General features: G+C 34.4%; 1 protein-coding gene across 3 annotated transcripts in view; it reads left to right on the top strand.

The window, feature by feature from the left end:
* The window catches only part of LOC111508569 (xanthine dehydrogenase/oxidase), an 84,056-nt gene that overhangs the window by 47,233 nt on the left and 21,984 nt on the right, over positions 1-14,839 (top strand). For all 3 annotated transcript variants that reach the window (XM_074181234.1, XM_074181236.1, XM_074181235.1), the window contains 4 exons: positions 488-606; positions 1,512-1,830; positions 11,068-11,251; positions 13,615-13,991. In XM_074181234.1, coding sequence (XP_074037335.1) covers positions 488-606; positions 1,512-1,830; positions 11,068-11,251; positions 13,615-13,991 — 999 coding nt within the window. The remainder of the gene's footprint in view (positions 1-487; positions 607-1,511; positions 1,831-11,067; positions 11,252-13,614; positions 13,992-14,839) is intronic.

Genomic DNA, 14,839 nt, shown 5'->3' on the forward strand with positions numbered 1-14,839 from the left:
TTCTTCAATTTATTTTTCAGACGGTCCCTTTCCCAGATGTATTCTTCTAGTACTCTGTTTCTTTTTGATTAACTTCCTGATGTGGTGCAGCACCATAGATTTTGGTACCCATCCAGGTGGTTTGGGGCTAGAATGCGGAGCTGGTGATCCATATCTAGTCCGAAAAGAAACATTGACCGGTTTTATAGTAAATTGCTATACACATTTTAGAGGTGAACCATGCCCTGATTTGGATCAAAAGATATTTAAGTAAAAAGACCTGGTTCAAAAGAGAAGCAAAGTAATACCGAAAGTTAGACTGTAAATTATAACTTGTCAATCAGCAAATGTTTGCTGTTTGAAACAGCAAACAATATTTTGTGTTCCTAACTGAGTGAATAGTCTTGATTACTAAGTCTGCTACTCATTTACAAAAAAATACCAATAGTAGTGGTATTAAATCTCTTAATGATTTATTGATTTACGTTATAGTGACAGTTATTTTTAGGAGAGGCAGCATATCTCTCTGATATACCAAATTATCCTGGCCAACTTCATGCTGCATTTGTTCTATCTAAAGCAACGCCGAATTCTAAGATTGTGAAAATTGACCCAAAATTTGCGCTGGTAAGTACAGTACACAAGTTATATATTTGAAGAATCATATTATTCTGGATGCCAAAAATATCAGAAAGATTAATAATCAGACTGGAAATGATCACAACGAAATTGATTCCAACCCAAAGGTTTATAATGATTTTTAGGAACACACAAAACAATTTTATAACCATATCATTTAGGAACTGATAGAAGTGATTTGAGGAACAACTCTATAATATAATTAACGGAAGTAGTTTTTTGTGGAGGAAATCAGTTTTTTATCGACCTTCTTTGGGTATTTTCACCTTCGATAATCTGAAGAATATAAGAATTGTAATGAATGAAGAACATTTTAAATGAGCTAAGAAATTATACAGATACCTATCTTAACGTTTCGGAAGCAGATTTTATTGATTTTGAATCTATTAGAGATTTTTATTATGTTTTTCATGATGAATTAGTTTTTTTTCAGAAAAAACTGAAATATGCGTGAGTACCTACTATAAAAAACAAATTGAAAATATCTCCAAAACTAATTACATTAAAAACGGTAAATTGGCGAAAGCGATAATCTGATCAACTTACAACCAAATTTCGTGGGCTTCCGCTCCGACCAGATATTTTTTCAGTGAGAATTCAGCTACTTGAAGGTGGATGGATTCTGCTTCATTACATGAGAAGTGTACTGTAAATAGCTATGACGGTCACTCAGGGATGCTCCCTAAGGAAGCATCCCTGAGGTAGACATAGTCACCAAGAACACGAAGCTTGAAACCTCAGTAGTCAAGGACATTCTGGTATGAATGCATTATTACTTTTGTTACATGAAAACTCTTCACGACTTTCTCCTCATGAAATAGAAAAAATATATCGGAAGGATTATTTTATAATTAGTAATATTCACACTCTGAAATACTTTACTCTAATTTCAGAACATGTGTGGAGTCATTGCCTTCTTTGACAAAAACGACATACCTGGAAAAAATACCTTCACTCCCTTCGAAGCAGGCCTTTTTGCCACGCATCCAGTGGAAGAAGAATTATTCTGTGATGGTATAATTAAATATTATTCCCAGCCAGTAGGTATAATAGTGGCAACTTCTCGAGAAATAGCTGAGAAAGCAGCAGATCTGGTTGCGGTAACCTATGAGAAGGGAAAAGAAAAACCATATTTCAATATAAGACAAGTCTTGGAAGATAACGCAACTGATAGAATAATTCAGGATATAATCAAGGAACCCGAAAGAACTGGTAATTAATATTAGTTATAATATTTTGTTGGATTGAATTGATAATTGGAATCTATGAAGCCACGTGCCCTAAATACCGATAATGTAATCTCGAAACTGTTTACATTCATGATCCATCTAACAGTTTTCATTTTGATATCATTGAAGTTCCTTCAAGCTTAATTGAATATCATTGGTTTCCAGAAAAATATTTTGGGGTTGACGAGTCATTTCGTCTGGGTTCGATGAATAGTGTTAGGTGACACCTTAAAGAAAACTGCTGCCACAAGGCAGGATTCTATAGCCTCATTTGTTTTTTTTTCCGATTGATTCGGCCATTACTTGATGAAGATCCAAAGTAATTTCATAAATTACATATCACGATTTGATCTCCACAAACTTTATTTCAAAAATATATCACATGTTTCGCTAACACAGTAGCTTCTTCAACAGTGACTTGAATACTACAAGTTGTGTCTTACGCTAATATTTATATACCACAGGTAACTACACTTGGGACTTCCTTCATCAAATTACCTAAAACTCTACAATTCTTATATACCTGTGGTACCTCTTCAATTATGATTGTAGAAGCAAGATTGATGTACCTGAAGCATATTACCTTACTTCTACATTAATCATAATTGAAGAGGTACCTCAGGTTTATAAGAATTGTAGAGTTTTAGGTAATTTGATGGAGGTAGTCCTAATTGTAGTTATGTGTGGTATATAAATATTAGCATAAGAAGCAACTTGTAGTATTCAAATCACTATTGAAGAGCCTACTGCGTTAGCGAAACATGTCGTGATATATTTTTCAAATAAAGTTTGTGGAAATCAAATCGTGAGGTGTAGTATATACAGTGCTTTTCAGATAAAGGTATCCACCTTTAATAACTTTTGTAATACTGGTATTTAGGAAAAATCCAAAAACACGTTAATTTATGTTGGAAGGGGCAAGCATTATGGCTTATTTAAACTTACTGGAAAAGCCACCCCCTCACCCCTAGCATCATCCCTTTTTTTTTTAATTACTTCTCATATTTTTTATGTAAAATTTGGATACTCCTCTTTGAGCTGATTTCAAAAATGTATAATACTTGTAGGTTAAAGTAGTTAGTTTATGAGATAAACAATTTTTCTTTTAATAGCGCAAATTTTACTTATTTTTTACTTTCACCTTATTTGCCTGTACTAAAATAGGTTGTACAACAGTTCAAACTCTATAATCTGATTAACTGTGCTATTTATTCTACTTCAAAAATCCAAACAACAAAAAACTCTACTTTTTATTAAAGTTTGACATTGTCAACTAGAATTTGTAGTCACTATTGATAGTGTACTTTGATACATTATTTATTTTGTTTCGCTGATGAATGCTCATTTTCATTAAATGGCTTAGTGAATAGGCATAATTGTAGATATTGGGCTGAAAGTGATCCACATATTATGCGTGAATTCCATACACAACATCCCCAAAAGTTAAACGTTTGGTGTGGTATCCTAGGTGACCACATTGTCAGACCTTTCTTCATCAACGGAAATTTAAATGGTGAATCATATCTTGAGTTACTCAGGGAAGGGGTTGACCCACGTATTAAAACAATAATAGAAGATGATGATAACCTTTCCGAAGATTTACTGGTATTTCAACAAGACGGAGCTCCCCCACACTATGCTATGCCTGTCCGACAATTTTTAAACGAAACATTCCCCGCTCGTTGGATAGGTAGAAGAGGGCAGATGATGGAGTGGGCACCTAGGTCACCGGATTTAACACCCCTAGACTTCTTTTTTTGGGGGTATTTAAAAACAAAAGTTTATGCTACCCAACCAGAATCTCTAGATAATTTACGAGAGAGAATAGAGAATGAATGTCGACAATTAAATCCAGCCGTATTAAGCAATGTCAGAGAGGCATTTCAAAATAGATTATACCATTGTATGGAAGTGAATGGTACTCATTTTGAACACTTATTGTAACTTCATAATAAATAGCACAGTTAAAAAGATTAAAGAGTTTGAACTGTTGTACAACCCATTTTATTACAGGCAAATAAGGTGAAAGTAAAAAATAAGTAAAATTTGTGCTATTAAAAGAAAAATTGTTTATCTCATTAACTAACCACCTTAACCTACAAGTATTATACATTTTTGAAATCAGCTCAAAGAGGAGTATCCAAATTTTACATAAAAAATATGATAAGTAATTTTTAAAAAAAAAGGATGACGCTAGGGGTGAGGGGGTGGCTTTTCCACTACGTTTAAATAAGCCATAATGCTTGCCCCTTCCAACATAAATTGACGTGTTTTTGGATTTTTCCTAAATACCAGTATTACTAAAGTTATTAAAGGTGGATACTTTTATCTGAAAAGCACTGTATAATCATTTGTTTCTGTGATGGAATTTGCCAATATTTGAGGAAAGTATTTAGTTCATTGTGAGATTGTCGCAAAACGTTTTGCAAAACCCCAACTATCGGTAGTAACTTGTTTAAAGGAACTATCACATATGTTATGTTTTTTATAATCGAATTTATTTTCCCTCTCTGATGAATGATATCAGTGGAGATCATCATAACACTATATTCTCAAAACCATGACTTGTACATACATTTATCAATCTGTTAAACAATCTGATTTTTTTCTTGGTCACCTGTGGCTCTGCTTACGAACGACAGCCCTCAAAAGTCGAAACTTGTGCGAGATAATGATTAACGAGGTCTTACCTCTCAGCGTGTGAAAAAATGCATTCCACTAAAGTTCTCCAAAGTAAACGGATTAGAGAATATATTCTGAAATTGAATCAAATCAATATTGAATGGTTTCAATAAGTAAACAATCCTGACTCAAAACTTGTATAATACGATACTTTTGATTAGAATGGTTACGTTATTTTGAATTCTTATGAAACCGAAAAGAATACACAACGTATTGGTGATATATATATATATATATATATATATATATATATATATATATATATATATATAAATCGATTCAATTCGTGAGGTTGCAGTCAATAGCTGGGCTGTTACAAAGAAAACTCTTTGTTATATGTCAAGCTTTCGGTATATTTCACACCTTCGTCAGGACAACTACAATAATAAGATTATATATCTTGTAAAAAATATATAAATATGGAGAACTTACTAACGTGAGAATAAAATATAAAATGGTTCAAAAACAGATAGAAAAACATTAATAAATGACAGTTAATAAAAATTTTGGCTGACAATGTCAAGTGGGAAAATTCTGAATGATACTCGAATTACTAGATTTTTTATTTTCTTTATCATATTTCAGTAGGTACGTGTAAATTTTGCTGAGACTATCAATATCAGTTCGTTTATTCATTGAATGTTCTTCGTTATTAATATGTATCATTTCCAAATAACGAAGAACATTCAATGAATAAACGAACTGATATTGATAGTCTCAGCAAAATTTACACGTACCTACTGAAATATGATAAAGAAAATAAAAAATCTAGTAATTCGAGTATCATTCAGAATTTTCCCACTTGACATTGTCAGCCAAAATTTTTATTAACTGTCATTTATTAATGTTTTTCTATCTGTTTTTGAACCATTTTATATTTTATTCTCACGTTAGTAAGTTCTCCATATTTATATATTTTTTACAAGATATATAATCTTATTATTGTAGTTGTCCTGACGAAGGTGTGAAATATACCGAAAGCTTGACATATAACAAAGAGTTTTCTTTGTAACAGCCCAGCTATTGACTGCAACCTCACGAATTGAATCGATTTATAGTTAATCCAGTCACTAATTATTCTGTTATATATATATATATATATATATATATATATATATATATATATATATATATATATATATATATATATATATATATATATTTTTGAGCCCGGAGCACTATTTGAAGTCCGAAGCTCCGGAGCCCAAAACCAGCCGTTCTTTGTGGTTTCGTTCAAGTCATCTCGGGTAAGAGATATCACTAAAGTCACCACGAGGCAGCTTTAGCTACTTGAGTGACATCCGTGACGAGTATTATACAGTGTGTCTCATTTCTCATGGAAACACCCCCGTATCTTCCGTAATATTCGAGATAGAACGATAAAACTCTCTGGACTGATGGAAATGTTCAAAATGCACCTACCACCTGAATGGGGTTGGCCAAAGTGATATACACTGCCCGCCACTCACGAACATCCCATTTTACGGTAAAACATATTAGGGGGCAAAATAGGATCAAAATTCCTTCAGATTCGTGATCAGGACTACCAACTTACTACGGTTACACTTTTTTCCTGAAAAAATTTCAGTCCTGAAAAATCCGAATTTGTCTCACTTCTTATGGAAACACCCCCGTATCTTCTGTAATATTCGAGGTGGAACGATGAAACTCTCAGGACTGATGGAAATGCTCAAAATGCACCTACCACCTGAATGGGGTTGGCCAAAGTGATATACACTGTCCGCCACTCGCGATGGAACACCCCATTTTCACGGTAAAACATATTAGGGGGCAAAATAGGCTCAAAATTTCTTCAGATTCGTGATCAGGACTACCAACTCACTACGATTACACTTTTTTCCTGAAAAAATTTCAGTCCTGAAAAATCCGAATTTGTTTCACTTCTCATGGAAACACCCCCGTATCTTCTGTATTAATTGAAGTAGATTTTTTTTTGGTTTCGACATCAAAACATGAACGAAATTGTTCAAGAGAAACTCGACTTTTGTTTTCACATAAATAATTTATTTTTTATTTTGTTGCCAGGAAATTTATTCCTTCTCAATAAGAGAGAAAATGGTAATTTTGTTAGAGGAACGGAAACATGTAATCAGTGAGGTTTTAGGATGGTTAATGTTAGTTCATATTCTCATTTTCCCATTATTTAAAAAAAAACAAAGATATTTTGTGGCGAAAAATGTTATGTAGTTCAAAATTCTTTCGAAGTACTACTACTGTTGACAATTTTATATTTTCGTGCCTTCTATGAAATTTCCCTCTAATCAAACACATTTTTCTATGCGCCTTCTATTATTTCTTCCAACTCTTTTCAGTTCTCTAGGTGTGATTTCTCTACACGCTTCTGTAATTCTTTCACGGAGATCTTCCTTATTTGTTGGCCTATCCTTATAAACTTTATTTTTCAAGTGTCCCCATAAATAAAAATCCAGTGGAGTTAAATCTGGGGATCGTGATGGCCATACTACGAGAGGGCTATTGGGTCCTATCCATTTCATAGGTAGATTCCTATTCAACCAAACCCTTGTTATGCCACTATTGTGAACTGGTGAACCATCTAACTGAAAAATCATGCTGTATCTCACATCCAAAGGTAGTTAGTTCTTCCAACACATCGGAAAATGCATTTTCGAGAAAATCAACGAATAGTCGTCCGTTTGAATTTTGATCTAAAAAAAATGGCCCGATAATATTTTCGTTCAGGATACCACACCACACATTATCTTTCTGAGATATTTGGTCTCTACAATTCACAACCCAATTTGGATTTTGTTCAGCCCAAAACCTCATGTTCTGGGAAGATACAATACCATTCGTGGTAAAGGTAGCCTCATCACTCTATAAGATATACTTTAAAAAATTCCTGTCATTGAGATAATTTCCCTGCATCCATAAACAATACACCATACGGCGGATTTCATCTCCTTCGTGCAAAGTATGTAAAAATTTGGTTTTGAACGCATGCATTTTATGCCTCTTTGAACACCTCCATATTTTACTGCGGCTCATATTGAGTTGAAGCGATAAGTTTCTGAAACTAATTCTAGGATCAGCCGCCAATATCGTATCATCATCAATATGATGTTTTACAATTTTCTGTCCTTTGTTACTTGGCCGGTGCTGACGAATAGATTATATATTTTATGTACAGTTCCAGGGTGTACAGCTACCTCTACCGGGTGTCTTTTATTAAATTCAGCGGCCGCTTCACGATAAGACCTCACCCCTTTACCAACAATTAAAACAATTTCATTTTTTGCTTGAAGTGACAGACGTGCCATGTTGAACTTTGTCAATCAAAATGAGCTGATATCAGTCAAAATGGGAACTTCAGAAATATTAAAATATGAACAGGAACTCACGAACAGAAAACAAATGGAACACAGGAACAATATCCAACACAAATACAGGAACAATAAACACAATGGGAACAAAAACACGGCAGAAACCACAGGAACAACGGTGATTCAAAGAACAACAATACTAGAAACAACAAATGCAATGAAAAATGGTCTGGGGGTTAATACAACAAGATCTTTCGACAATATTGTCAGGTTGACAGTAAATATCAATGAGCAACTATTTTCCATGGTAATTTCAAATTATTTCAGACAACAATTCAGCGAGTAGGTAAAATAATCTAAATTCTACCTGTTCACCGAGTGCGATTTTTTCTTCAAAAATTAACAGTTGTTTCATTGCTGATTGTGCTGATTGAAAGTGTCCACAGCCAACGCTCAGAATTGTACAGTTTTCGAGATGTGAACCTTTGACTATAGATTTTTTTCGTTTTTGCAGTTTTTGCTCATCAATCGAGAGCTTTCACTTCTGGTTGGGATAGAATTTGGATGTTCAGCAACCAGAATTAGTTTTACGAATAATCTGTTTTAGTTATGATAAATGCCGTCATCGATAATTTTTCATACCCTGCTATCTCGATAATCTGAGAATGTGGTGCTGTGATATTTTCCTCAGATAGGCTCAAAATGGATGATATCATCTCAAAGCATTTGTATCTTTCATAGCTGAGAGTACTCTCCAGATAGAATGAAGGGGTTTAGGTATTGGAAGCGAACTATTTTGCTCCGTAATATGTTTTACCTAAAAATGGGGTGTTCCATCGCGAGTGGCGGACAGTATATATCACTTTGGCCAACCTCATTCAGGTGGTAGGTGCATTTTGAGCATTTCTATCAGTCCTGAGAGTTTCATCGTTCCACCTCGAATATTATGGAATATACGGGGGTGTTTCCATAAGAAGTGAGACAAATTCGGATTTTTAAAGACTGAAATTTTTTCAGGAAAAAAGTGTATTCGTAGTAAGTTGGTAGTCCTGATCACGAATCTGAAGGAATTTTGAGCCTATTTGCCCCCTCATATGTTTTACCGTAAAAATGGGGTGTTCCATCGCGAGTGGCGGACAGTGTATATCACTTTGACCAACTCCATTCAGGTGGTAGGTGAATTTTGAGCATTTCCATCAGTCCTGAGTGAACGCTTTTGAAGCGGTGTATGTAATAGGGACGCAGATTCACCACTGAGATTTGTTTTGTTCTCAAACTTTGCGTAAAAGTACGAATAAAAAAATCAATTGCAAGATGAATGAGTTAACTCACCTTGTTTGATGTAGTATGGCAGAAGGATGTATTGTAGGAGTGGAAGTTCCTTATTATACAAGGAAAAATCGCACATGTAACTTTGTGGGTTCGCACTATGACGTAAATGTATTGCAGTTTTTTACACCCGATCACGATGAAGAAGGTTTTTCGTCTCTGTGCTCCTCTCGTTGAATATATTTCGGAATGACCGATTCGAGAAAACAAAAAAAGGACAGGATCGGCATGAGTAGATTTGAATAATAGGAATAAGTAGGAGGATTTCATCAAAGTTAGGTTCTTGAAAAAACAACAATTTAAATTATTTGACCGCATAAATTGTAAATGCAACCTAAACCATATTTACAAGTGTGAAACAAAAATAATAATAAGAAAAATAATGTTTGGTAATGAACCACTGAGAGTTTCATCGTTCTACCTCGAATATTACGGAAGATACGGCGGTGTTTCCATGACAAGTGAGACACACTGTATAGGGATGATATTTTAGCGACTGCATTCGATACAATCAAGTGCAACGTTAGATAACGCTTGGTTGCAAAAACAATGCAAGTACACGAAGTCATAACATACGGATGACACTAATGAAAAAACACGTGTTGGCGGTTCGCATATTTTTCGAAAATAAAACAAATAGAAATTCGAGTGTCGGCAAATTCAAAATGTATTGATGGGCGTTAATGCACGCGGCAAATGTCGAAATATTGATTGAAGTAGTAATTAATGGAGCCATGAATCAAGTAGTGAAAGAAGCCGCGTGTGAAAAAATTCGCGTTACATTGGATTTCCGGCAAATCATAAAACGGATTTGCACCTGTCATTATGTGTATAAGATGGCGAAATCACGAGAGTGACGGCCAGTCTACAACAAAACTCCGTTCAATATACATCGAATCAGTGCGCAATGTAACAGTGAAGTCAGTTCAGTTCCGATCACTTAAAACTCAATTTCGGGCCTATATGATGAAGTAAATATGATGTACGACGAAACGAAACAGTGCAATTTCGTTTTTTAATCATTCATCCCCGGAATTATGTTTGAATATAGTACGGAAATAACAGAAATAAATTAATGTAATTTACAATTTTTTTTAATCGATCTTTTAACGACAAACTTATGCAAAAACCTATGGATTTACTACGAAAAAAAAGTCTAGCTCCAGACCGCGAATGAACAACCACGAATTTATTCGGAAATATAATCTCGTCGAGTGTTGATGATTTCTGATGATTTTATTCATCTGTGAGTAAGCCGAAAAAACCACTCAATGTCCCCCAAACACGATAACTCGTCGAACTACTGTTGTATGTTTGTATGTAGATATAACATAAATGTTCCTTTTGATAATGAATAATCGTAAATGCATTTCAAAGCACGATATTCATTCATGTTCGTATAATATGGCCTGGCCATCGTAAGGAGGCTTGTTTATTTCAGCCAATAGATGCAAATGTGCGTGGTGAACATACTTTGATCACGCATCTATTTTTGTTTGGGTTACTTTGTTGAATGGATATAGCTTAGACTGGTTCACTCGAAATCTGTTTCCTAATTCATAGGCGTCTCAACTCCCAAATTTTTCTGTCATCTTTTTCATGACATTCATTCCAACAATCGTGTTCCTTGTAATAGTCTTAACAGGTCTCTTGTTAACGTTTGTTGTATTCTCACGGACACAATTTGAGTTGTCCATATATTGTTTTCCTCTTAAGACCCAATGGCTCACATTAGGATAAAATATGACTAGCTGTCTCTGTTCTTATGTTGCTTTGTCTGCAGCTAGTCTTCATTATATGGCCAGTCAGTCTCACATTCGCAATAAAAAAATGATCTGACAAATTTGATATGAACAAGAACACTTTTCCAAATGGGTCAAACTACATTTTTTCATTAAATTTTTCAGGAGATAATATCGTCCACACCATTCAAGGAAAATGTGACGTCAATTGGCAGTTTCATTTTCATACGGAAACTCAATATTGTAATGCCGTCTACAAGGAAGATACTCTAGACTTATACCCCACCACTCAGTGGCTTGACTTATCTCAATCTGCAGCTGCTGCAATTCTGAATATTCCTGCCAACAGGTACGTTTTCGGCAACTCAGTACAAACAAGTAGGCCAAAGAGAATTTTGTGAAATATGACTCACCAACGTTAGATTGGTTTCCCTGTGTTCTCGTAATATGTAGGATCACAGAATCGATTTCGAGAAAACAGACATTTTAGATAAGGAAACCAAATTTTAGATAAGGAAACAAATCTTACTAAAAAGATATTTTTAGAAATGGAGTGTTTAAATTGTACCCATACGACACTCCGTCAAAATTTGACTTGTTAAAAGAAATCTGTTTTTTTTGTTCCGGTTTCTTTATTATTCTCTCGTTAGAAAGTGTTCCACATTTATATCTTCATAAAACAAATTTCTTTCTGTTTTGTACTGACGATAATAATGAATTTGCCGAAAGCTTGACAGATAACATAGAGTTTTTGTTGTAACAGCCCTACCAAATATTTTCTCCAACTCATGATGACATCCCATGAGTTTAATTTTCTCGCACGATAATTATTGCTTCTCCTGGGCGAAAATGTGCCATAAAATAATCATTGAAAAAACATTTTTAACGAAAATATTTTGAAGTGCCGTCATAACCCCGATGGTACAGGTAGTCACTTTGAGAGACGTTTCCATATATTTTGAGTTCCATGTTCCATGGACATAGTTTTTAAATTTTATATTTCGACAAGACAATCGACAATTGACTTGGACTCCAAAAAGTCTTACAAAATGGATATTGAAAAATTTTGAACAGTTACTATAATTGTTTTTAAGTCATCTTTTTAACTATGAACGGTTTTTTAAAGAGTTTGAATTTTTCGAATGTTCTTACATTCTTTTGATTTGATGAGGTATCAAGAAACACATGAATGTGTATGCTGGCTTTATAATCATAATGGAATCTTCCGTTAAAATCAAAATGCTTGAACAGAAAAACGAGTCTTGTGTCCGACTGCAACATCTGGTTGTGAAAAAATTACACGTATAGAATTCATTCAATGGGCTCTTATGAAAAAGAAATCAATTCAATGATAATGTCATAATGATAATAATGTTACAAATATCTGAAAATTATGACATTATTAACATTAATGCGCCAATTTTGTAAAATGTTTTCATCAATATTGAATTTTGAATTATAAAACTCAGATTACTCATAAGTATTGTCCAATTTTTTAGTTCTTTTCTATTGTAGTTCATTTTAGCGTCTTGACGAAGTTTCTATTCAGAGATCATAGCTTGGCGATTTATGAAACAGAGTAAGTTTATTTTTTGAACGTGGTTGACTAAAAGTCCCGTTAGTCCCTACCTTCCGCGAAAAGAACAAATTCTCGATATTTTGCTTCGTGTTGGAGATACCGCAATAAGTAATTTGAAAAAGTTGCTTAAAAATCGATTTTGACCCTACATATCGATATTCCACCCGAAATTCGAAATTTTAATTTTTGTAATTTTCAAATAATGATTCCGAAAAAGAAGCTATTGAAGTGATAAAATAGTCAAAATCATACATGTATTCATAATAAGTATTAAGTTTTCAATTCTTATTTCTACATTATAACGAATTTATTATTTTCCCAGCGTCATATAAACGCTAAATTTATTTCCAAGTTCCTGTCCGAATCAATATTAATGAAATATCCATTGTCGACAAATCCAACTTTTACACTGTCCTATGAATCCATAAATTTCCGTTATTTCAGACTATATTTTCAGTTTGAATATACTAGGCTGCTTTACACACGTCTGGGACTCATAACCTGTTGGTATTTGTATTCTAAACGGAATTGAAGCAGGGACGCTACACAATGTAATTAATATATGAAACCTCACTCGTTTGGAACACTATATATCTTAGGTGAATCTCTGGAAGTTTCGGTTAAAAACACTTCTCGTCAGCATCTTTTGGGATAACACTCATTCCTATTGCTCGTAATAAATTAAATAAACCTATGAATGTTTTCACGAACTGTCATCGTGACAATTGTCTCTTCCGAAGAATTATCTTCCAGTAATAAACACTCGTAATCATATGAAAGAAATGAGTGCCTCGTCAGTCAAAATGATGCTGATGAGGAGATGATGACAAATGTATCCATCAGGAGTTTGAAAGATATCCATGTGAATGAAACTTACTCTTCGAATAATTCATTGTTCATATCCTCGAAAGTACAGATAGATATTTTCTGCAGTGTCTGTCTGAAAGTTGATTATTCTGTTTCTCTCTTCGGTAGTTTCCCACATTGTTTTGTATCATGATGGAAAAGTAAAAATCAATATGTTTTCCCTAAAATTTCGTTGTTATCAAATATCAATCCCTACTATGTCTGAAGCAATATTTGATATAAAAGTATCCCACACTATTAGTTTTCATTATTTTTTAATTTTTCAGAATCAACGTTTCCGTAAAACGTCTCGGCGGTGCCTTTGGCGCCAAAATCGTCAGAAATGCCATGATAGCAGGAGCAGCAGCTTTAGCATCATTCAAATTGAAGAAACCGGTAAAGATTTGGTTACCATTCGAGACAAATATGCGAATAGTCGGGAAAAGGAGTCCATTGTACAGTGATTATGAAGTAGCAACAAATGCTAAAGGGGTTATTCAAAATATGAAAAATATGATTTATGCCGATCATGGTCAAGGCGGAAATGAGGATACAATGTTTTTGTTGTTTGAAATTATGGCCACCTACAATACAGAGACATGGTATGAAAATTCAAGTTATGTTTCTACCAACATGCCATCCAGCTGCTATACAAGATCACCAGGTAACTCATGTGTCCCCTCGATCCCCCTATAATTAAAAAAGTTAATTCATATCCTGCAGAAACCTTCAAAACACTCCAAAAATCGGGATAGCACCCTCAATGATGACTCTGCTACTAATTCTTTCCTCTGAACCAACGGACCTAGCACCCCTCTCTCGTAATACTAGGCTTTTCAGTAGGAGTGGGGTCCGTTGGGATGCTGAAATGCCCCTCAAACTGCGGCTCACAGTTGGTCTTCTTAGAGATCCATATCCCAAAAGTTACCCTATGGCTCGTTCGATAGAGTTTGAGAGCCGACAACGCCACTTGAAAATATGACGATATAACCTCACTTTCAGTCTGCGAAACATTTCAAAAGTAAACCAAACATAATCACAATAGTTATTCTTCTATTTTATCTTTGATGAACGCAGTCATGAGGGCTAACCAACCACATTAAGTATTCTTTATTCCTTGTCACTGAAATGAAGTTTCAAACTACGTCCCTATGAATATTTCAACCGCAACTACTACATATATTCGGTGTTCTATGAAAATAACCATGTGGCCCAAAAAATATATTCTTGACTTTGTATGTGGGCTCCTCTTTTCGAAAAGAGGCCTCTTCTGACAGTATTGAGCTGGAGTCTCGATAACGTTGAGTTGAAAAAAAAAAATTAACGAACTGGATAGTAGGTAGAATCGTGAACTGAGCGTTCGATTTTCGGAGTTGCTACAAAAAAAACCGGAGAGTTTCAGACTAAGGGCAGCTTTTGAGTGCTCGGTATATATTTTGGTAGCGTAGTTTGTTATCAGAGCCTTCTTCGTGATGATAATTGTTACTTGTCACTGCAGTTAGTATATACTTT

This window comes from Leptinotarsa decemlineata, unplaced genomic scaffold, assembly GCF_025532065.1.
Source record: "Leptinotarsa decemlineata unplaced genomic scaffold, Ldec_3_MD MMD2_tig00026307_RagTag_RagTag, whole genome shotgun sequence".
Lineage (NCBI taxonomy): Eukaryota > Metazoa > Arthropoda > Insecta > Coleoptera > Chrysomelidae > Leptinotarsa > Leptinotarsa decemlineata.